The 25612-nt window shown below is 40.2% G+C and overlaps 1 protein-coding gene across 1 annotated transcript in view; it reads left to right on the forward strand.

Moving 5' to 3' along the window:
• The first annotated feature begins 1735 nt into the window (after positions 1-1735).
• Positions 1736-25612, forward strand: part of GPC6 (glypican 6) — a 755565-nt gene continuing 731688 nt past the window's right edge. Inside the window, exon 1 of the mRNA XM_017821032.1 lies at positions 1736-2111. Coding sequence (XP_017676521.1) covers positions 1736-2111 — 376 coding nt within the window. The remainder of the gene's footprint in view (positions 2112-25612) is intronic.

Below are 25612 nucleotides of genomic sequence, written 5' to 3' on the forward strand. Positions count from 1 at the left end.
TCTACACATGGAAACTTTGGTAGGAAAAGGGAGAACAAGGACTGCACACACAAACTTTTTGTCTGCTGTATAAACAAGTAGTGTCAGAGCATCATCACTCAGGTGGGGAAAAAGGGAGGGAAGCAGAAGGAATAACAGTGTGGGAGAGGTAAAACAGGCAGAGGAACACACAGGGTCAGGTGGAACCACGCTGCCTACACTGACCCAGACCCAAAATTAACACTGCAGTTAATGTGAGACTGCAGCAGAATTGGCACTTAATAATTTCAGTCTAATTTGAATGCATCTTGAATTATGATAGTGTCATGATATTGCTCTGTTGCTCCTCACTGATAAGTGAGTCTTCAAGTTCATGGTCTTTTATCTCTTCTGTTGGCCTTCTTCACTTCATCCTGGATCTGACACCTCTCTCTTATACTTTGGACAAGATGTTGTACTTCTCTACAGTACTCATAGAAAGCATTGCAATCAATCTTTTAAAACTGTAAGTTTAGATTTTGCTATCAAATACTTAACAGAATATTTTTCTCTGTCCCTGAGCACAGACTGAATTTACCTTGCAGGAGTTTTCTTCACTTCCCCTATTCAAGTCTTTGAAGATGCATACTTGCAGAAAGGAAATTTATGTGTTTGTTCCCATACTCTCCTCTCCTAGGCTGTCAGGAATTATCCGGGTCAAGGGCTGTCTTTCTTATTTCCTCATTCATTGTGCGATGCACAGAAACATCTTTCCTACTCTCTACGTTAGATGATGGACTAATCCTCCTTCTAGTTCATCAGCTCAGGTATTTATGTGTGCAACAAATAATAATTAATGGAAAAAAAGTATTTAAAGTACTCACTCCAACCTGGCAATACCGCCGAGGAGTCTATTTTTCTGACTTCTCGCTAGCAGGCAATTTGTAATTTTGTGGCTAGGAGCAGATGGGTTCCTGGTGAGGAGGAAGTTTTCGGGGTTTGAGGGTGCTTTTCCTTCCTTCTGCCAGCAAACAGCGATCCACGCCAGGATTTGCTTTCTGCTCCTGGATTTCGGCGATGCAATGTGTAGCACGTTTCTCTCTCTCTCTTTCTCTCTCTCTCTCTCTCTCTCTCTCTCTCTGTGTGTGTGTGTGTGTGTGTGTGTGTGTGTATGTGTCTGATGTGTGTATGTGTGTTGTGTGTGTGTGTGTGTGCGGCTCTCCCTGGCTGTGTCTCGTCTCCAGGATTTCTCCCTGCCTGGCTCCGGAGGCTGCTCCAGCGCTGTGCGGAGCAGAGGTTTCCCCAGCTCCCGTAAATACAGGCACACGCATTCAGAGCACCACACGCACGCACACCACACACACAGACACACACACAGAGGCACACAGGCACGCTCCGAGCCGCTGTCCAGTCCATCCCCACGCCGACTGCCTTTCCCACCACCTCCATCCAGCCTGGCAGAGGCGGCAGGCACAGCTCCGTGGACGGTCTCGCTGCTGCTGCCCCGGGACTCCGATCGCAGCAACGCGCCCGCGGTTTCAATCTTCACAACCTACAGCCAGATTTTTGCCCTCTTTTTTCCTTTTCCTTTTTATTTTTTGGTTTGAGCTTTCTGGTTGTGGCTTTTTTTGTTTGTTTGTTTGTTTGTTTGTTTGGGTTTTTTTCTTTTTCCTTTTTTTTTTTTTTTTGGCGTGGGGCGAGCGCTTTGCTTTTGGCTTTTGGAGAAGGAGCCGGGGGGGGGACGAGGCTACCGCTCTCCTGCCCCCGCCGTGCGCGCATGTGTGTGTGTGCGCGCCCAATTCCTCCCCACCTCGCAAAAGTTTGCCTGGGCGGCCGGGGGGCTCCCGGGCAGCCGCCCCCGCAGCCGGGGGGCGCGGCGGAGGCGCGGCGGGGCGCTGGAGGCGGCGGCGCGGGACTTGCGCGCCGCGCGGGAGTTGCGCGCCGCGCCATGCCGGCGGCGCGGGGGGCTGCGCGGCGCTGCGCCCTGCCGGGGCCGCTGCTGCCGGGGCCGCCGCCACCGCTGCTGCTGATGGTGCTGCTAGTGCTGCCGGCCGCGGGGGCCGAGGGCAAGGCGCGGAGCTGCGGCGAGGTGCGGCAGGCGTACAGCGCCAAGGGCTTCAGCCTGGCCAGCGTGCCCTACCAGGAGATCGCAGGTAAGGAAGGGGCCGCGGCTGAGGGGCGCGGGCGGGGCGGGGGCCGCGGACCGGGGACGGCGCTGTCGCCGCCGCCGCCGAGCTGCGCGCACTGCCGCGGGAGCGCGGCCGGCGGTCGCGGGGGGGTGTGCGCGGTGCGGAGCGGCTCTGCCGGCCCGGGTGGCACCCGGGGGCTTCCCGGCGGAGCTTGTGCGTGTGTAAATAATGGTTAAATAAACACAGAAACTAAGGGGGCGGGGGGTAAAAAAAAAAAAGGAAAAAAAAAAAAGGAGGGAGAGCGAGGGCGACGCGGGCAAGCTCAGCCGCGGTTCTGCTCGCCGGCAGAAACTTCTTGAGAGTTGCAGCCGGGCTGCGAGTGGCAGCAGGCGGGTCCGCAGTGCCGGCTGCCTCCGCTGCCGCCCTGTGCGGGCGAATAACTTTGCCCTCTGCCCGCGGACACAGGGAGTGCGGGAGGCTGAGGAAGAGGAGGAGGAGAGTGAGGAAGGCAGTCCTGCTCCCCTCCCGCACCCCGCTGCGGCCTCGGACCGGGTGGGTCGCCCCTTGGAGGCGCCGCCGGGCGCCTCCGCCGCAGCCCCGATGGAGCAGAGGCACCGGCTGCCGGGGAGAGGCACCCACTCATACATACACACCCTCTCCACCGCCCCGGAGCTCGGGCAGCCTGTTACATGGCTCTTCCGTCTGCTGAAACATGCCTACAACAGGTTATATCTCAATCCGCCTACGGAGGTGGGAATGTTTTTTGTTGTAATTTTATTTCCCTGCTTTTCCCTACAACCTTATCACAAAAATACGTCCGGGGCCGATAATCCTTTAGCAATCGGAGAGCACCACAAAAAAAGAGAGAAATTATATGGGAAGACATGAGCTGGGGCTTCTTAAATCGGACTGCTTGAGCCCTCAAGAAAGGTTTATGCTTTGCCACTGGCACTTTGCTGTTAGGTCCTGCTATTTGTAGAGTGAATTAGATGCTCCTTGGTTTGCTCATTTCCTTTTCAAAGTTGGAAGCAGCAGATTTATATTCCTTGAGGTGAAATAACACCACAGTTATTCACTGTGCAGTATTTAGCACTTTACGTGAGGAATGATAAATGTGGAAAATCTCAGGACAGCGAGGCTGTAGTTCACAAAGATACGGGGAAGGTTGTTCCCTGTTGCCAATGCAGAACAGACCAGATCTCTGCTCAGCCACATTGGGACCCATTGATGTGCTTTAGGACATGGCAGGAGAGTAAAGGGCCTGTGGGTGTAACTATTCCACAGGCACCTTCATTCCTCAGGCTTACTAATTCTCTGATCTTTCTGTGCTTTTTCCTTTAATTTATTTTCAGGTTGCTCATCAGTTATTTGAAATCATGAAATCTCTCCTGTGAGCCACAGATCCTTTGAATATGCAGTCAGGCTTTCCCTTTGCTAACTATTACACCAGTTCCTTTGAAACAAGGTGGAAGGATATGTTCTCTCCTAGTAAAAAAGGAAATCCAGTAAATTTGTATTAGCTTTGGTTAAACACTTGTTGCTTTCAGCTCACAGAGAAGTTTTATTGTCTCATATATTTTCTGAATGTACCATGCAAAGTTGACATGCAATTTTTAAGTAAGTCCAGCATTTGCATGTTTTTGTTGACATGTATCAATATATAAAGACTCAGACTAATTAAATATTTAGTAGTAGTTCAATCCAAAATTACTCAATGGTTTCCTGCTAAGTTTCATAAGTAATATCTACTTTTATGATTAAGAAGTACATGATTTACAGAGGTATGAGTAATTTTTTCTGAACTTCCTATTGAAGTTGTTTGTTTTCTTTGTGGTTTATCTGCCTTGTTACTAGTTGGTGTATCAACTTCTGAGCAGTTCTGTTTGTAGCTGTTCAAGTTACTCAGTTGTTGGAAGACTAGGGCTGCTTTAAGGTGTGTTTCGGAGTCTGCTCTTCTTGTACGTTTCTGAGAGGTTGTGTAGTAACTGTTCATGCAGCATGGACTCTTGTTAATGTGAAAGCTATGTGTTTGTGACCTGGTGCAATGTCGGAAATTTAGTTAAAGCAATCAATGTACAAGTTTCAGATTCTTTTTTCTTTTTTTTTCCCCCCCCATTCTGTCTTTTTCTACCTTACTGTCGGTTAAGGAAGCAATTTGTTACTGTTACAAAAGAAGTATAATCTGTCAAAGGCCTCATGTTTCAAAGGAGTTCAGAGAACTTTAATTAGAGTCATATTTCCTAAAAAACATTATGTTTTCAAAAGATTTTGCCTTAATGCCTTGATAATATAATGACAAACAGTAGTGGACAGCGTGGTTTGTGTGTTTGATTTAACATTAGTCAAATGTTTTCAGTTGGCATTTATAGCTAGGACTACTGAAATGAATAAACTGGAGGTGTAGTATGTACGTACTGATGCAAAGTGTTTATGTATTGATGTAAAGAGCTGAAGAATCTGTTTAAGTTAGAAAGGCTACGGACACAGAGGTGTCTCTCTGTGAATGGAGCTGCAAGAGAAGACTTGTTCGACAACTTTTGTGACATTATTTATACTGTCACTTTTGAACAGAGAATGTAGAAGTTACAGATTAAAAAAGCTGTCAGTTTTTGCATCCTAAGGCAAGGTTTTCCTCCAGTATTTTGTTGCACATGAAATACACTGAAGTTGGTAGTAATGTCACTACACTTGTTCGCTGTACTTTTTTACATCAATGCTAAACTGTTCAATGTAATTATATAGAACTTATTTGTAATCAACCTGCTGCATCTGACATCTTGTCTGATCACCAAGTTCTGGTGCTGTGACTTGCATTAGAGTACAGTATATAAAGTTGTTTTCCAATATAGGTTGTCAGAGTAAGTCCTTAATAAAGGACTTTGACGGGGAATGGAGAGAGGAAGAAAATTTGAAGTATACGTAATATGCTGCTGTGGGCTTGATTCTGTGCATCAGTCATGTGCAGGGTTGGTAGTAGGAGCTTGCAGTGTAAACTTGGCTGTCCTTGTAAAATCTGCCCTTTCTGAGAGCTGCTGTGGAGTATCCTGCATGTGAAGAAGAATTCTACTGTGAGACTGAGGCTGCTGTGACCCAGCATTCATGAGCATTAGTGGAGCTCCTGAGGGCTCTACAGGAAATGTTTTGCTGTAGGAAAATCTGTGATTTGAAAGTCAACACAACAGAGAAGAATCATAGCACATATCTGTTAGCAATAGTTGTTTAACTCCAACCGTGATTTCAGTAACTTACATCATCTTAGAGGAAGCCATGAAAATGAAACATCGAAGTTAAAGTTGGAGTGTGCCCTTGTCTAAAAGTTTTCTGAATGAAAGTGAATTTCTGACTGTTTAAAGTAATGTATGTGTCTGTTTTTGCCTTTCTACTTTCAGTTGTTCTAGAGATTCTGAAAGGTGAAGGGTGTGGGGGTTTTGCGTGTTGTGGTTTTGTTTGGGGTTTGTTTTTTGTTGGTTTTGTTTGTTTGTTTTGTTTGGGGATTTTTACTACATACTGAATAATAGTTTATTTAGAGAAAGACTAGAAGTGTTCTGGTAAAGAGGCCAACTGTAAAGATGTTGAATTCTAAATGCTGCGTAAGAAGTACGTGAGCTTTGTTCTCCTGCGCAGATGATGAACGAGTTGAGATTCTGGCAACACAGAGACACCGTAGTCAAAGTAACTGAAATGAAAGCAGAAGCAAACCCTTCATTTTGAAGGTCAGGAGTCACTTGAAATTGTGCTTTGATGAATGGGCTTCATACTGGCATAATACAGAGGTGTTGACGAAAGGGACCTAGCAAACATATCACAGTTGCTTGTAATTCTAAAGTGGTAATAATTATAATGATGATAATAATAATAATAGTAATACCTCGATAGTCACTCATGCAATTGAGGTATTAGTCCATGTCCAAGATAATCCTTCTGAATGTTTTGCTTTCCTTTAAGTAGCTCTAAAATGCAATGAATAGCGGAAAATACTCCTGGCCGAGTCTATATCCAAGCACTTGTTCATTAATACCTTCTTTTACTGTTTCTCTACTGCTACCACTGAGAACTGTGTGAAAAAAATGCCTGTACTCCAGGAGGCAGATAAGGATTCATAGGCGCCTTGTATGGTTGCCTCAGCAGTGTTAAAAAAGAAAATAGCCTTACTAAAATCAATACTATATTCTGTGCAGCTTGTGAAATCCGTGTTGGTCCGTTAGAGATTAATTCACTCCTGATCTCCATGATGGCAATGAAGATGGACATGGAATTTCATGTAAACTTCATACTTTTTTTTGTTTTAGTGCTGTTGTATTTGTATCCTCCAAATTGTGTGTGACCGCCTCTCACCTCTGTTTGCAATTTCAGTAACTGCAGCATCACCTCCCCTTTCAGCCTCCCTTATTTTCCTGTTGTGGGTGCATGGTGCATGCTAATAAATTGGTGTATGCATTTAGCTAGGAGGATGTGTAAGCTTTCCTAAGACCTGGATTTACTGTCACTTCTGTACATATTTACTGGTTGGTATGTGACTGATGCCATTAAAAGGAATACAACTTCTGTATGCACATCTAAACCTAAAGGTACTGTTTGTAAGATCAGAGCCTTTAAGAAGAAATAGCATGTTTTTAATGCTTATAAATAATTCATTTTTGAATGAGAATTTTAAATCTTGGCATCTGGAGTTTCCCAATGTGACTTTATGCTTGAGTATCTTGGAAAGAGGGACTTTAAAGTAGAAAAGGCAATACTTTAATAATTCGTGTAATGATTAATTTCAGTATATTATCTCTAATAATCTTTTTTTTTCTGCTGTCAGTCTGATTTATAATCAAAAAGCATACCTAAAGCTATAGTATTTTCTACACTCCTAAGTGCTAATGTGTTAAACTGTTCTAATACTGTATTAGTACTTATTTCATCATATGCTGTTGTGAAATACTCCTGAGATTAGGTGGTGTTCAGATACCAGTGAGGTCAAGCACTATGTTAAAAGCTCAGGCTATTCTTTTTATATTACTGCAATAAAGAATACATTAATTTCATTTATATTACCACTTGGCTCTCATAAAAGGTCAGTTTCAGCTGAATGTACAATTACTTGCAAATGACAAATCTTATAACAAGTGATCAACAATAAAAGCTTTTCTGGGTAATTTGTCTTTAAAACTACCACCTGCCATTTCTTTTGAATGACTTGAGCATCTTGCAGTATCACTTGGAGATCTCCGTCTTATTCCCCACTATATATGTAAGAAAACTATGCATACTAATCTTTGATTCTGCTTAGTAAAGTAAAAATGCATAATTACATTAAAATTTCTAGTTGAAATAACAGGCTTGGTGCTTAAAACTCCATTATGGTATCAAAGTATCAGCACTCCCATTACTAACAAAATGAAATTACTTTTCCAGTGAACTATGACTGTATGCCCCCTTTCATACCTGGTTAATGGGTGCTATCTCCCTGGGAAGAGAACCCTCATTCTGTGGTTTGACTGTTCATACTACCAGGCATAATTATTTTAGCAGCTTAAATATGTGCAAAAGAATTAACACTTCTCCACAAATTCCTAAGAACAGCGTATAAAGGTTGGTGTTTAAAGGCAGAATAGTTATTACGCTAAACAGAGAGAATACATTACAAGATGCAAAAGGAATTTAAAATGTGTTGCAGATGGCAGGAAAACATATGCCTGGTAAAATTCTTAGCACTTTATTCCTATGTATGTAAAAAAAGGCCTAAAACCTACTGAAACTAAGGTTTGCTTTCTTCACTGCTTATGGCTCTAGAGCTCCTGCATTCATCCAAAAAATAAGCTTCCCTAATAAGAACATTTTTAGCTCTTGTTATAGGAGGCTGTCACAAAGACCACCAGCTCTCTCTGACAAGCTTCTTTTGGCTAACATGACCTTTTCCTTCCTGCAAAGTGAAATAGTGGCACTTTATTCTGTTGAGCGATAGTGGAATACAGAAGACACAGCATTTGGAGGCAGGTGCTGCCAAAGAGGCACTGGAAGAGGTTCCCTCTGACTGCACAGGTGACAGCAATTTGGGTCCTACTGTGATGCCTGCCCAGCAGAGCCAGACTCCATGGGCAAAATCAGGGATTATGAATAATGGTACAAGGGCTCCTGCCCCCACCCCAGCCACTGTGAAACCTGAGTGCCCATGCAGAGGCTCCGCAGCACAGCCCCAGCCCTGGGGCCACCTGTTCTGGCCCTGATTTTCAGGGATGGGAACAGGAGCTGCTTTCAGTCCATCAAAAAGAAGCAGCCAGGGCTGATACTCCTAATGCAAACAGCAAATTGCTCTCCAGCTCATCTCGCCTGTGAGGTCTGTCACCTTGTGCTTCTAATGGCCTTTTAACTGTGTCTCCAGCTGAGCAGCAGATGTAAAGGGTACCGAGCATCCTGAGCTGTTTTTTTTTTTTTTTTTTCTCATGAAAGAAGCATTTCTACAGATGCTTGACTAACAATGGAGCCTTGGACCTGCTCGCTGACCTGTTGGGTTTAAAATATCAGGGCAAATCTCCCAAAACAAGTGCAAGTCTTGACTACTTTTAACAGGTGCTGTGTAGGGCTGTGGCATTAAATTAGGGATGCTTGCAGAATGACACATCATATCTCTGTGTGTGTATGTGTGTGCATGTGGAGGTAAAGTCATAGCTTCCACCTGCAGTGGCTTCAAAGTCACATTTAAGAACTGAAAGAGCCAGAGAAGTTGCACATTACCAGAAGACGTGTTCATAAACCAGATTGAAACTTTGTTTTATGGGCCTGAACAACATGTGTGCAAACACACGAATGCAAACATATGCATAATAAAAAACTACACAGGGCTCAGTTCATGTATGTCAGAAAGATCAAAGGCTAAGTCAGCCATGCTAATCCTAGTGTTCGGGAAGTCCAAGTAGTTCAAACCTACTGCTTGACTAAGCAGTAGGTCATATAACCTGCCCTGTAAGTTAAAAGCTAGATCTCTCTGTTAGCAGAAACAGTTTCTTTGTCAGTCTCTGCAGCTCTTACCATGTCTATAATGGTAGCAATGCACTTCTCTGATATTTTTAGCCATGCCCCTCTGCCTGTGTGTTTAGTTTTTAACATACTAGAGACTGCGGGAACACTGTTCTGGCATTTGTATGAGTTTGACTTGGAGGGAAGTCAAGGGATGAAGCTTTCAGACATCTGGGTATCAGATTGTAATATATATGTAGGTACAGTGTGAGGATATATGTGGATACTGCTGTGGTTGGAGAACTATGGACGTATGTGGAAGTACTCCAGATCTGGCAAAATAGTCTGTGAATGCCTCAGTAAGGTTCTCATATAATATGTCTGTGGATGGCTTTTGAGGTATGTTATCCCTTATAAACTTGGAGTTTGTTTTTGAGAGCAGTAATTAATACAGGAAACTAAAATGACTTCCTTAACCAGGATTAGTGTTTTAAGAAGTGAAGCATAACATTGGGGAACAGATATTTATGTGCAGTTATCCTCCCAAAAGTACAGCAGTGGTGACTGATGGTCACATGACCAGGGAGGGTCCTGTCAGATCCCATGTACCTTTCATGTAAGTTCTTTCCAGTTCAGGATTCAGTGTCCCGTCTTCAGGAAATGTCTTTGAGCTGCTCTTGTCTAAATTTTTTTTTGTGATATCAGTCATTAGAGAGTGTCCAAAGGAGGGCAACAAAAATGGTGAAGTGCCTTGAGGGGAAGCCATATGAGGAATGGCTGAGATCACTTGATCTGTTCAGCCTGGAGAAAAGGAGATTGAGGGGAGACCTCATTGCAGTCTACAAGTTCCTTGTGAGGGGAAGAGGAGGGGCAGGCACTGATCTCTTCTCTGTGGTGACCTGCGACAGGACCCGAGGGAATGGCCTGAAGTTAGGTCAGGGAAGGTTTAGGTTGCGTATTAGAAAAAGGTTCTTCAAGAGGGTGGTTGAACACTGGAACAGGCTCCACAGGGAAATAGTCACTCTCAGACACCTGGTGTGACTCCTGGAGATGGTCCTCTGCATGGCTAAGAGTTGGACTCGATGATCCTTGTGGGTCCCTTCCAACTCAGCATATTCTGTGATTCTGTGATTTTGTGATTCTGTGAAGTAGCAGGGGTTACATTTTGGATAAAGTGTTGGTATTTGTGATTGCATCATTTGGATCTGGAACAACCATTTCTCTTGCCCAGTAAGTAGATGCCACATTGATCTGTGTTTTGGTTTTGAATAGTCTTTTGTGAAGGTAGCAACGTGTGGCTTTGGAGTCCAGACATGCAGCTCTGTATACAGGTAGTGAGTCTAGGAAAACCTGACTCAGAGAACTAAGGGCATAGTATAGGGTAAGATGAATTGTTGGAGACGGGAGTGTTACTGGAAGCTGAATGAAACATGAGTGGATGTATTTCTTTGTCTCATTGCTTGCATCACTTTGCATTCATTGTGTGAGGTACTAAGACCTTTCATGCAGTTAAAGCCCCAGGAGAAGGGGAAAGGACTGGAAAAGTGCTTTCATGAAAAGATTTTGATGAATAGGATGCAAAGAAGAAGGAATGGAGCAGAGGTGATACTTTTTTTGTTTGTGTTTTTGTTGTTGTTGTTTTTTAATCCCCTACTCAGTCTTGGTCCGTAAAGTAGATTTGTCCTTTTTCACACCATCTAAGTTGTTAGACATCTCATCTCGAACAGATGACAACCTGACTGACCAAGATCCAAAATGGGGAAAAGCTCTAATCAAGATGTATTTGTGTTTCTATTGTTGAACTGTTTCTTCAGAGCTTCTTCCTCTGCTAAGTGGGCAGTTCTCAATAATTAAAGCTCAGTATCTAATGTGTAATTGTCTCGTGTCAGAGACAGCAATACGGCTTTTGCATGGTTTTGTCTCTCAGCATAATTTTACATAACTGTGCTTCATAAACTGAGAGAGCAGTCTATCAGTTTCTTTAACCCTAAAAAAAGTTTTAACAGGCTTGGGTCCAGACTGTTGAAGTATGGTTTTGTTTACATCCCACCCCACTGTGTGAGAGTTGTCTGTCAGCAAAGTTGTTCGTAGTTCCCTCCTCTGACTGCTTCTCTTGAGTCAGGTCTAGCACTGTCTGACATGCTGGCCTGGACAAGCAAACTGATCTGATAGCTAACCCACCAAAAAAGATCTTGAAATTACTTAACAGGGTACGTGGGAATGTGTGCCTGAAGTCATGAAGAGAACATGGGCCTCACAATCCGATGGTGTTTTTCAGGTACATGTCATATGATTATCCTGAAACTACCAGAGAAAGACTGTCCATCTTTTGTCATGTGGCAGTGAAACGCAGTGTGGCAGAACTATAGTGCTCTTAAAGGTAGAGTTGAGAAGCAACTATCAGCAGCTGAGCCTTCTTGGCTATTATCCCCACTTCTGTGCTTGGCTTTCTGGCTGCATCACCAAAATTTTACAAGACATACTAGCAAAGTCATCTGTTTTCTGAAGCTGAAGGAGCTGAACACTTGCCTGGGATGAGGGTACTGGAGGCACTTCACTACCTTAGGGAAACTCTGTTACCATATCAGTGTGTGATAGTGTGGTCAGTTTACTGGGTGTCCTCTGATTTTATGGCATGTTGAAATTTGGGGTTTAGGAGGCAAATGGGTGGGATTGTTAGACCTCAGCCTTATATATCGCTATTTATTGCTGTTTTCATGTTTCAAATCTTTTCTACACCTGAGGGTGCCCATTCCCAGCTACATGTACCTTTGACATTACAATTGTCTTAATAGTAGTGCTGAAATATAAATTGTTAAAAGCAGCGGCAGAATGCTTCATTGCACGTCTTAAGTGTCCAGTTGTCAGGCAGCAGACTTGAGAAGCTGTTGCACAATTTCTAAATATCTTCTAAGTATCCTCCTTTTTAAATAAGTGCTTGTCCTTGAGAAGTTTAAGCAATGCAGTGACAAATCAAAGGCAGGGGCTGATGAACACTCAGTGTCCAGTGGCTAAACCTGATCTGTTTTCCATCTTTTCTCTTAAACCGATGTAATGTTTCAAAGAGAAAGGAGCTGTAAATACAAACAGTGACTGCATCTTCTTTAGTTACACAGAATTGAATCACAGCATAAACACATAATTAAAAAAATTTATTTCTCTGATATTAGCTTTTGACTTTACAACTTTAACGTATAAGATAATACTGCATACAAGCAATTTAGGTTCCTTGGATGAGAATAGCTATATATAATTTAATCTGTCAGCATTATCTCTGTTGTAAAGAACTATGGAAAATATCTCTTTACCAGTTTTTCACTCAGGCCATATTCTCTTTAACCAGTTAGAGTTATTACAAGCTACAGTATTCTTATCTGGTTCAAACTTTGCNAAATATCTCTTTACCAGTTTTTCACTCAGGCCATATTCTCTTTAACCAGTTAGAGTTATTACAAGCTACAGTATTCTTATCTGGTTCAAACTTTGAAGCTGTTTCAAAAATGTAAAAGAAGAAGCCAAAGCTGACCCACAGTGAAACCTTCCTTAATAAAATAATTTTTATTTTGTGAAGTAGTCTATCCTTGACTAGCAGTCCTGTTGCAAAAATAAAACAAGGAAGACAGATAATGCAAATCAAAATTGCAAAATAAGTTTTTTGTGCTCTACAGAAGTTTAGTTGTTTCTGAGCAGAAAATCAAAATCTAATTTAAAAATGAGGGTATTTAAAGAATTGCACAGGGGACATTTATTTATTGAATTGGTGACAAGCCAGGAACAATATTCTTTGACCATTGCTGTTCCAAGAGATAGTCTGCTGTGCTGACTATGTGCTGGCAATGAGGACTGTTAATTGAATACCTGGAACATAACTGAAATGCATTGATTAAGTACAAACACCTGTCTTTGCCATGTAGCATGGCTGATGAAGTGGAAAGACTCCCAGAAAGGACTTCCTGAAATTGAATGCTGAAACAGTGATTAGCTTGTTCTTAAAGCTGATCTTCAGAAGTCCTGCACTGTTTTTTGAATAAGAACTCCAAAGCCTCTTTCTTCTGTAACTACTGAGACAGCCAGTATTTCTTCATGAGACTTACACAATTGTAGTACCATAGTTTTGTACTCACTGTTTAAACCTTTTCCTATTACATAAACATTAAATGTAATACAAATAAATATGCTGCTTAATTTTTTAATTGTCCTTTTAAAAAACACCAGCTTCATGTCCTGGTGAGATTCAACAGTAATTGATGGATTGTTTGTAGATACCTCTTTGTTATTAATAATTTAAATTTTGAGTTTGCTTTTTAAAGCAGCTTCAGCTGGACACTGTAAATCATTGTCTAGAGCACAATCTTTTCTCAGTACAGAAACTGGCCAAACAACAAACTCTTTCCACTTCATATACAGAAATCTGGTTGCTGGCAAATACCTAAACACATAAATACAGATCATTGCTGAAGTAAAGCTTTTCTAAATCTGATGAATGGATTTAAATTGCTCTTTTCTCGTGATTTGCCCAACAGTCTAATGCTATCTCTTCAACTGAGAAAAATGCACAGAATTATTATGTCCAAAGTGTGTGGACATATATATGTACATTCATATACCCAAACAACCCCTTACATTCAGAAAATCTGCTGAGATTGTATCATACACCAGACACTTTTTTCCAAGGTCATTATAACACTGTAGATAACTTTTAGATTACAAGTGAGGTCCAATTGTCTTTATAATAGTTGCATAGTTTTCCTGACATTGTTAGTGTTTTCTTATTTGGTATTTTAGAGTAATTTCCATTTTCTGGTGACAGGACGTTCACTGCCATTACCTCCATGCCTAATGAACCTCAGGCTAAATCTGCTTTTGACCTAAGGGAAAGTGCTATGGAAGTTCCCTGTCCTTTTTAGCTGAAAGAACAGCAAAAATCAAACTCAAGATGAAGCAAATTCTATAGTTAAGAACAGATTCACCAGATTCTAGTCTGTAATGCTGAACAAATCTGATGTTGGTCCATAAGCGTCACTTGGGTTAAAGAATCATGTGTATTACTTTGCTATTGATTCTTATACTTTTAGGTTATTTTTTATAGTCCTATCACTATCATTACACTTATTGTACAGCACAGACAATAAACCTTGCTAGAAAGACTAGTGGCATTGGCATATTAGGGTCATTATCATTTTAATGGCTGATACCTAGGTGCTCCTCTTTTTGTTCCATTCTGTGTCTTGCCTGATGTTCAAAGGCGATCAACCTGTTGCATGCAGTGACTGTTGAGATGAGTCATGTGGAAAGGATGGACGTAGCAGAATAAAACTTCTCAAAATGGAATTTACAGTTTCTATACCTTTGTGTTAATCCAACATAAAGATACAGAGGTACAATCTTAATTAGTTTAAATAGGTGAATATGAGATGACCTATTTAAAGTTTTCAACAATGAGCATTTTGGGAAGATGAAAGTAACAGCTAGGAGCCACATTTTTTGATTAATACGTATTTGTATTTTTGACACTCTAATATGAACGGCAAATTTGTAAACATGACTAATATTTAGTCCACAAATATTTGTCTCATTTTTATTTCACCCTGCTACTCATGTGGACCCCTTTGGAACAAAGGAACTTACTAAGTTGTGTTAGAACAGGAACACAGTATTCAAACAAATGTTTGTGGAAAAAGTGTCTTGGTCAGTTTAGTTTTAAAAGTGAGCTGCAGGCATACCTTACAACAGTGAGAAGTTAATTTGCAAAGGCAAGCTAAAGAATATATTCTGAAAATTTTTTCGGTTCCTTACTTTGTGATTCCTCTTTCTAAATCATTCTTTTCCATTCTGTCCAGAGTATTTCATGTTTATGCTACACAGACACATACATCCCCATTTCAAAAGAAGAAAAAAAACCCAGATAGTTCATTTTTTAACATTACTTGTCATTGCTGAAATACTTATTGCTTCCACAAAGAGTTAGGCCATCGCTCTTTTTACTGATACAGTCCCTTAATTTTAGGCAGCTTCCTGCCTTGCAGGATAAAGTTTTCATATAGATGCTTAAGGCTACAGGATACAATGTATGAGGGAAGTTAATCAGAACAACTGAGTAATCAGCCAGTGAATGTTATCTAGCAGAGAAATCTTGTGTCTGATGCTGATGAGTGAGAGAGTTGAGTTCTGCACTCCTCACCTTTTGAGAGAACATCTTCAAGGCCCTTTTAGGAGGGGTGTATGTGATCTTTCATTTTGAAATGATTCCACTGTGCATAAAGAGTATCATGTAATGATAAGAAATAACAGGAAAGTGGAGAGGGACTTTTTACAAGAGCATGTAGTGATAGGACAAGGGAGAATGGCTTTAAGCTGAAAGAGGGTAGGTTTAGACTAGGTATTAGGAAGAAATTCTTTACTGTGAGGGTGGTGAGGCACTGAAAAAGATTGCCCAGAAAAGTTGTGTGTGTTCAATCCCAGGAAGTGTTCATGACCAGGCTGGATACGACTTTTAACAACCTGATCTAGTGGAAGGTGTCCCTCCCCATGGCAGAGGGCTTGGAACTAGATGATCTTCAAGGTTCCTTCCAACCCAAATAATTCCATGATTCTATGATTCTGTGTTCACTAAACCAAAGAGGGTGTTTGGTTTTGTGCCCGTTTCTTAGCATATCAGAGGACACTGTTTTGAAAGAGTTGAAACATTCTCAACAGTTCAACAAACACATAAATATTTTTATGAAAGATAGATACTGGAAAACAGATGGAAAGCAGCATCCTGGATCTGCAACCCCTCTGTGAGGTGAGGACAGGCTCCACTCAGCTAGATGGCTTCTTCACTCAGTTTCTGTCCAAGAAATAGTTATTACACTCAAAGCAAAAGTATTCTAGTAGAAAAGGTTGAGATCAGGTTGTCAAAATTGCTTTCCTTTGCCAAAGAGAACCCTATCTATAGTAAATCTATTTAAACATAGTGTGGCTTTGAAGTAGGCTGGCATTGCTACTTGATCTTGTAGCTTCTCTTAATAAAAAACTAAATCAACTTGAAAATTGGTCAGCCTAGAACGGGTGTTTTTTTGTGTTATTTGCTAGATTACAAACAGTCAGCAATGATCTAAAAGATGTTTGATGAATGCTTTGATTTATGGCATAATCTTACGTGGGATTTGATGAGAAACTCGTTGCTTGGGCCATTATATCCTAAGTTAGATGAAGCACAATGAATTATGAGTTTCGGTGACCTTATGATTTGTCAGTACTGGTAGCAGTACATTTTTCTTTAAGTTCTCTAAAGGAACAAACCACAGTGAAAATTAGCATCTACACCTTGAAGTGTGAGGTTCTGTAGGGCCTGGTTTGGATTAACTCATTTCCTGGTGTAGGTGGCTACTGCCCCTCTGGCTTATGGATTCTCAGGTACCTCAGTCCCTTTTGATATATTGGATTTGGGTTTGGGGCAGGATCCCTAAGAAGTGTTGCCAATTTGGCATGAGAACCTATGCAGAATTATTTTCTGTTTTCTGCAAGAGTGAGTCTTTCATGGAAAAAAGGTATTACCTATTGGAAGTGCACATGATTAGTGTTAAAGGTGAGTTTTGAGTAGGCTGTAGTTCCAAAAAAGGATTGGGTATTCCTCAAACGTGCATGAAACAGAAAACATTCTTGGAGGATGGTCTTATTTTCCTGTTAGTGGGAGCAGGTTGTGGAGCAGAATGGTTCTTTATAGACCCCTGCCAAAGGATTTAACGTTTTGCATTCTATAAATATTTTTTTTTTTTAAAGAATAATACTATTTTAAGAATAATACTGTAAAAGCAAACAAAAATATTCCATGGAGAGTCAGCAGCAGAAATCTTAGTGTTCTCTGCTGAAGATGAAGCTATTCTCCTAAGGTGTTCCACTAAGGTCAAGGTAGAAGAGAGAGGTCTTGAACATCCCGTGGGTTCTGTTTCCACTAGAAGTTTTATTTGCTTTCTGAGCCTAGATACAAACTTGGCACTGGGAATATCAGCAGCTTTAAAATTTTCTCCTGGGCTAATTGTTTGACTTTAGAAGCACCTTAGAAGGTTGCAAAGGTATTGCTGGCCAACAGGGACAAAATAATTTGATATAAAACTGAGCTCTAGGTTGCTGTTGGAAACCACCAGGATAATGAGTCAGTTTTAGAAAAAAACAGGTTCATTATTTTTTAATTGGGCTTCTTTTCAAGAAATTCAAGGGCTGCTCATCAAAATGCAAGAGGTGTTCCCAATATCATAAAGTTTAAGGAAATGAAGTTCTGATGGATTCCATATATCTAAGGTGATGAATCTATCGATTGTACACTGCTGACCCTCACAAGTTCTCCTACCTCTTCAAATGTCTTCTCAGGTGAAAAACAACATAAACATCAATTTAAGCAGTATATAAATATGAACTGAAGTAAGTACTTAAAATGATACTTTAACAAGACCAAAAGCATTTTGGCAAGATTATTTCAGGAACACTTAAAAGAAATGAGAACAGCTTTCCTATGTGATTAACACCATTATGTTCTCATCCATTCATGACATTATATTAATTCAGGATATTATATTCATTCAGGACTTATACAACAATTTTTGAGGAGCTGTATAACAACAAAATAAAAGGAATAAAAGTCATAGAACCAATAATACATTTTATATTAAGAGAAAGTGGGATGCAGAGTGGGCTGGGAGGAGTGAGGCACATCTACACTCAGCTTGCTGCAGAACTGTGATATAGGCAAATGTAGGAACTAAAGGAGCATTTCTCATGCAGTTACGTAGATATATCTATGACAGAGGTGGTAAATATTTGGTGGAATGCTGATGAGTGGATTTACAAGGCTTTCTGAAATTGTTTTTTTGCTTTCACTTGCATTATGAATTCTCTCCTTGTTACCATCAATCTCAAAAATAAAACCAGGATCAAAACACCCTTACAAAGAATCTTGTAGTCATCTGATAGGGACTTAATACTGAAGTCAAAAGTGAGCGTGACACTTCTAGCACATATCTTACTGTGTGTTCCGGATTGACTAACAACTGCATCAGTCCAGTGTGATGCTTTTCTGAAAGCCCCCCCCCCCCTTACTGTCTTCCCTTTTTCTTCCTTGGGTCCTTCCTTAAACACCCTATTTGTTTCCAACATCTCCACAGTCCCTTTAGCACATCTCAAAAAATTTGATGCAGTCTCAAAATACTTTTCCCTCTGCACCCATCCCATCAGCAGTCCTTTACCGCTGTACACAATTACCCTGTTTCTTGTGGACAGCATGCTGGGGAGAGAGTTTCTTTCTTTGACTTATTTTTTGTTTCATATCAAACACAACAATCTCATCAAGAAATGATTCTCCTTGGGCATTCAGGAGTAGCTGACTCAGTGTCCTCAGGTTTTCACTGACTGTGTTACTAGAATTCCTCCACCTTTATTGTTTCGGTAGTCCTAGCCAGGAGTTAGTATTTAATTTTTGTTGCTTTTATTATAAAGATAATCTGACAGTAAATAACTAGCAGCTTCACTCCATGTCACTTTCTCTTCTAGCTGCTCGATCTTTTACTAATGGTTTGTTGGGGTTTTTTTTGGTGTGTATCCTGCCCCTCCTTCTGCCTCTCTCCCACTCCTCCCCCCCTATTTTAAAACCGCCTTAATATTTTGCTTCTGCAACTCCAAACTGTAGTTTTACCTGCCAGTTACTCAAAAAAAGATATCATTTAGCGTGGTCTTCTTACATTCACGATTTAGCCTCCCTTCAATGCACTTTCTGTCAGGCTCTTTTTGGAGCACTTTCTTACCTTGTCAGGCACAATCTCCATTTTATCTATATCTCAGAAAATCATATGAGGTCTATCATTGCAGCTTCTCTGGACTGGTGGATACAGTACTGATTTTCACCAAAGTCTGTCAAGACTGTTGGATTTTAGAAGGGACAGGACTTCTTTCTTTGCCCAAAATTTAATTTCCCAAACTATTGAGTTTGGAAGATTATTTTCTCAAAAGTTAAACCCTATGTAAGAAACTTTCTGGCCTTGGAGATATGGAGAGGAGTCCAGTCAGTTCAGAAGGAACAAACCATTGGGGAGTGAAAGCTTGAGGCACACAAGTTTGCTTCTGCAGAGCTATATAAAAATAGAGGAACACAGGCCGAGTCTAGCAATATCTGCTGGAACAAAAGAAGCAATAACTAAAGTAATGTTTTGTAATTTCAGTATGTGTGTTACTACAGCAATTTTTCTTAAACTTGGACAGTGCCAGAATCTTGTTTACAAACTCTGATTTTACGGCCCATCTGTAATTAGTCCATGTATTTTATTCTTAGACTATGACACAAACGCAGTGGAGTTCCTGTCCTTTTTAAAAAGGTGTATGACAGCCATTAGCTGTCCCTTCTATGTTCCTGCCACAGCAGAGGTCCCAGGAATTTTCTGCTAAAATTCTCATATACCCACAAGAACTGCAGAGGCAGCCTTCGTGAGCCAGAAGAAGGGGCATCTCTGTGAGGGCTACGGGTAGGAGATGACGATGGCTCCACAGTGGCCCCTTTGCTGCATTATGAGGTGACTTATTGTAGAATCATGGAATGGTTTGTGTTGGAAGGGACCTTAAAGATCACCTACTTCAAGGCTCCCTGTCATGTGCTGGGACACCAGGTTGCTCAAATTGCATCCAGCCTGTCCTTGAACATCCACAGCTTCTCAGGGCAACCTGTTCCAGTGCCTCACTACCCTCAGAGTAAAGAATTTCTTCCTAATATCTAATGTGATCCTACCCTCTTTCAATTTAAAGCCATTGCCCCTTGTCCTATCACTACATGTCTTTTTAAAAACTCTCTCTCCAGCTTTGTCATAGGCCCCCTTTCGGTATGGGAATGCTTCTGTAAGGTTTCCCCGAAGCCTCTCCTCCAGGCTGAACAACCCCAAACCTCTCAGCCTGTATTCATAGGAGAGGTGCTCCAGCCCTTTGATCATCTTCATGGCCCTCCTCTGGACTTGCCCCAGCACATCCATGTCCTTCTTATAAGTCGAAACTGTAATGAGCTTCTCTGGCATCTCAAGTCCATGTGTGTCTGTACTCCAGGAACAAGTGCCCTACAGCTCACTTGCAAATGCTGTGGTGTGGCCCAGGTAGGTATGGATGCCCCACCTGACCTGACTTACATTGAGTAACACCACCTCTTGCCGTATAAAGTACTTTGATGCTGTGTGGAGAATAACGCTATGTAGAATAGGGTGTTAGGATTGCTCTGAATTTGGGTAGGACATGACTTCAAATAAAGATGTTAGAAATGAGAGGTTTGTTACTTTTTTCCCCCTCACACTTGAAGGAGGGAGAAATATTAATAGCAAACAGCAGTACAGATATATTTTTGCTTCTCAATCATCAGCACTTTGGGAAGAATACAGACAAAACAAGAAAAAAGCGGCAGCAAGACAGAAGTGGCAGGATGTGCTGAAAAGCACTGCCTTTGCCATTCTGTTATATTCAGAAAAGTCAAAATCTGCTTCAGAATACAGGAACGAAAAATGACAGTCTGCTAGACTGAAGCCTGACAAAATTACAGTGAAAGTAAGCTAGCTCCAAGCAAAACACTGCTCATCTACCATTTACCATGATGTTGACTCTTAAGGTAAAAAATATGATACTGTATTTGGAGAGTGAAAAATTAAATTTTTTCATTAGCATGACAGTTTTTAATGCCATTATTTCATAATTACTCCACCAAGTTTGGAGTAGAGCCGTTTAGCATTACCAGTAGCTTTTTCATCCCGTTGAACAGTACTGAAAAGTGATCAGCATAATAAAATGCGAATATAAAATTAATACGAAATTGCCAGAGCTTTGGCTTTTGTTTTGTTTTAAACAGATGCATGGGTTGTTTAAAAAAAGCTTTTTTTAAAAAAAAAAAGTGCACATTCCCTCTTTTTATTACCAAAAGGAAAAAGTGGAATTTTTGACCCACAGAAGGCAGTTTCAGAATAATGTATGGAATAAGCTGTTGCTATCTCAAAGTGGCGAATACCAGAGGCAAATGCAACTCCAGTCTAAATCAAGACTGTGCAAGCACCTAGTCTGTGGCACCACAGGGCTAACTGATCTGTTTACTGCTACTTTAATCTCCTTTACTGGCCTGCACATGCCCAACAGGCACAAACTTTGTTGACATTTTTTATGTTAACTGTGCTTTTAGTAGCAGCAAGTAAATGCAAATGTTAGGAAACACCAAATCAGATTTTTTTATCAGTGTAAATAAAATGTAGCATATTGTGATTATAACCTGACGTGAAAAGTATTAAATCAGCAAAATTATTCTTAGGTTTTATTATGGGGTTAACATTGAATAGTGGTGGTATTCCTTGCCACCTTTTTTACCTGTGACTAACTTGCCTTTATAATCATAATATAAAAAAACACCTGGTCAAGATAGAGCTATTTGAGTAATTCAGATAGGCAGAAGAGCCTGAAGTTTTGCTTTTCGTTATCATTCTATATGTCTGTAGTGCAAGAAAACAGTTTATTTAAAAAGATTTTCCTTGGAGAAAGTTGACAGTTACTACTGATGTAGAGTCTGGACACAAACAATACAAATCCATATAATGAATGGATTATTCATCACAACATCCATATTGTGATGACTGTTGTTTAAAACTTATTTCTTACACAACAATTTATGACAGGATATTGGTAGAAAAAGCTTTAGTTTGAGCAGAACCAGAGCTGGAAAAAAAATAGGGGAGAGAGAAAAGTCTGTGAACTGGACTGAGATGTTGGTTCAATAGAACCAGACATGACTTTGTATTTCTGTATGATGCTAGGGGCAGGCAAAAGAGACGGATCCAAAAAGAAATGCACTTGGAAGCCCATTGACGATAGAATCAAAAGGAAAGCAAATGGGAAATAAAGAGGAGGGTGAGGGAGAAGAGGCGCTCCCTAACAATGTGCAGCAGACTGTGGAGGGAGGTGGAGGTGAAGGAAATGTCATGTGGTAGCTTCCCTTCAGATGAGAGTCTTTAGCCTGTTCTTGCATTTTTTGCACATGAATTCTATGGAATTATATTTGCTTTCAAAATCTCATCAGGCACAAGTGCTTGTTGGAGTATTCCTGACAGTATTCCTAGTGTTTGAACTTTATAGCTGTGATTAGTTCCTTCAACAAATATTCTATGCAGTTGCTTTGATTTTCATAATTACTCACTCTCAATCAAGTACATTTCTCAAAGAATGAAATTGTGAAATATAAATTGTTCATGATCCTATAATGAAAAAGCAATTTTAAAGGTTTTGGTTCTTAATATATATTCCATCTATGAAAGGAATATGACCATGTGAAAAAGAACAAAGAGCCACACTCCATGATATTTTCCATTTAATGATAGGTTAGGGAATATTTTTTATACCTTCTTAATGTATTAAGATGCCAGTTTCTGAATACTTGAAAAACTTGGAATTGATTTATTAAAGATGGAAAACTATATAATATTTGTGAGGTGCATATATATGCATGTATATGTGATTAAAACAAAGCTATTAATTTGCTGGCATTTGTGAAAATATTTTTTTACTATGCATGTGACATCAGAGAGTCTCAGCACATGAAATGATATATGATGCTAGCAAACAGAAATGCAAGCAAAAATGAAAAGTGTTGTTCCACCTGGAAGTGAGGACTGGAGCAGAGACTGTATTTTAAGTGTTTTATTGAATCCAAGTTCAATAGTCCACTTATACAGGACCTATGAATATGCAGACCTCCAAAACTGGAACCTAGAGGGACTTTATGAATAATTTAGATACTAAAATCTTAGAGAAGAGTTGAGGCAGCGTCTTCTTAAGAACCCCAATACCTCTGTAAAAAACATAAAAAACAGCCAACCCCCCAGCCTGAACAGTTGCATTGACTGTTTTGGGGCAGAAACTTCAACTTTCTATCCATGAAGCTACTGAGACAGAGGAGGGCTATTCTCCTGTGTATGTTTGACACTTTGAATCCAACTGGATTTAGACATCTGCTTAATCAGGTTTATGAGCACTCCTTTGCCTGATATTCTGGTGTATAGGTACCCTGCAGTTCCCTTGGAAGTATATAGGTCTCTATGGTCTTTATGTTTTCTTTTTTTTCTTGTTATAGTACATGAAAAGAAAATATAAAATATGTGTCTTTTTTTCCATTGTAGTTATTTGTAGTCACTGGAGAAGGGAAGACTTCTAATTAAAATGTTCCATATCATTCCCTGGAAGCATTCAGAGAACATACCTGCATTAGCATTTCAGTATGAATTAGGAATGTGCTTTTGAAGTAAAGCTCCCCATTGTCTCTACCTGCTGAGACATCATAGAGTGGTCTTAGAGAACACAAGATGGACTTTTTTTTGGCTAAATGGAAGATGTGCTCCAGCCATTACCAGATAATCAAATCCCCAGGCCCAGATCAGAATAAATCCAAAGCCTTTAATGCATATAGTGGGGATGTTGGTTCTCATCATCCATGCTTTACCCTAAGGAGTAAGTTGCTTCTATTGAACTCCTTGCTGCTGTAGGTGCAAGCACAAATTTCTTCAAAGCTTTCTCTCTTTTAGCCACAGGGTGAGTCTGAGTCCTCAGCATAGGCAGTTGGAATCGCTCTGCTGCAGGAAGGTGCCTAAATTTGAGGCACTGGAATGTTCACATTAGCTGTCTAAAAGTAGGTGCTATAAATACAGTTCATAGTGTTTATATCATAAAATAGAGCAAACCAATGCAGGCAGCAGCTGTATGTCACTTCTTACTTCAGTCCCTCTCGATGAGTTATTCTCCCTTGGACAGAATGTGATGGGGATAGCACCCCATCTGTACTAATCCAGCTCTTGACTTCTGTTTTAGAGAGACATGATAAGACCAAAAGAAAATAGGCAAACCCCACATTTTTTTTTGGAACATACCCTTCTCCTCACTTGCATTCAGCTGTTTTTAATCACTAGGCTAGTGCGAAACAAATACTTTGATCTTGTACTAGGACTATTAAGTAAACCATCTAAATTGTTATTAGCATTAACTCCTGTTTTCTAGCTTGTTCTCTCAAAAGCTATTTAGTAGCTCTTGTTTCACTGTCAATTTAGATGTTGTTACTCCCTCCCAGAAAACACAGACCTCTCAGTTCATTCAAAGAATAGTTTACCAGTACACATTTCTCATGTCAAGGCCATGATAAATCAAGTATGGAATGGTGCAGGCTTTAGTGATGTACTTTCCTATAACTTACTTATTCTCATAGCATTCGTAGCATATATTTCTACTTAAAACACTAAAAATACTAGCTTGTAGGTAAGATCAAGGGAAAAAAAGAGACAATATATAGTAGCATATTATTAGAAATTTAGAATTGTAACATCAAGCATTAAAAATTTAGATAATTAAGATTGTTGCAGTTTTGTTTAGCTTCCTTATATTTATAAGTAAAGATAGTTCTAGCAATACAATCATGCATAAATCCTCATACATGAACAATGGTACTTACACAATTAATTATTTTCTCTGTCTTACACGAGATCATATTCAAATTTTGTTCTGAAGATAAGCTCTAAATATTCTCAGAGCCTCTTCTCTTATAACTATTGTATCTGGAAACTTAATTAAATCCTTTTATTTTCACAATACTTTCTGAGATATTACTTCCTTTTTAAAGGTGAGAAAGAAACACATTTTTAAAGATTCAGATGCTCAGCTTGTGTTGTAAGAGTACTTAGCACTTTATATTTTCAGAGCATCCCTAGCACTGGTTTCAGCTGCAGTCTCCAAGCAGATCTTCTGCATATCAGGCTCCATTGTGTCTGATTTTGGACACCAGAAAGAGATTAATGTAAATGGAGAATCATTTGTGAAAGTTTGGCTGAGATGCAGAAAACTATAGGAAGAAGAATGGTGCAAAGCAGTTCTCCATGGAAATGCTCTCGCCATCATACTCATGAGATTATCCTTTCTCTAGCTGCAACTCCCATCTCTGTTCACTAAATGCTTTCCAAGTTTGGCAAGAAAAAAAGGCTTTTGTCCTACAGGCTGAATGCTACCTAATCTTGCTGATTCTAAACCTACTTTAGTCCTGTACCGTTCACCATTGTGATGTATATGCATGCAGGACAGGACAGTAGGTATGATTTTATTGTATGAATGTTTCATTTCTTAACTTTCTTCATGATTTTTAAAGAGGACTGCTTCAATGCACATTAAAGTCACAGTGAAGGTGACAAAATTTAGACTTTCTTATTGCCATGACATCTTTCTGTGTAAAATTCACTCCACATCTGTTTCCTATGGTCTTTGTTCTGCCCAAATCACATCTTGGTTCATTTAAAAAAAAAGTCCTTTATGGACCTTTTGTAGTGTGATGAATTTTCCTGGTACTCATATAGTAGTAGATTAGTGAGGATTATATTAAATTTACAGAGAATATGATGACATTCATTGAAAAATGTGAGATCAGCTGCACATTGAAGTGTTCTGTGACTCTGACTGGTTGATAAAATTGGAAGATATGCGTCAAACAATACCCAAACCAGCACCACTGGATACACTGTGGCACTCTTGCCCTAGTGCAGGTTAGGAGGAACCTTAGAAGGATATTTACA

The sequence above is a fragment of the Lepidothrix coronata genome, unplaced genomic scaffold (assembly GCF_001604755.1).
Source record: "Lepidothrix coronata isolate B3197 unplaced genomic scaffold, Lepidothrix_coronata-1.0 Scaffold88, whole genome shotgun sequence".
Lineage (NCBI taxonomy): Eukaryota > Metazoa > Chordata > Aves > Passeriformes > Pipridae > Lepidothrix > Lepidothrix coronata.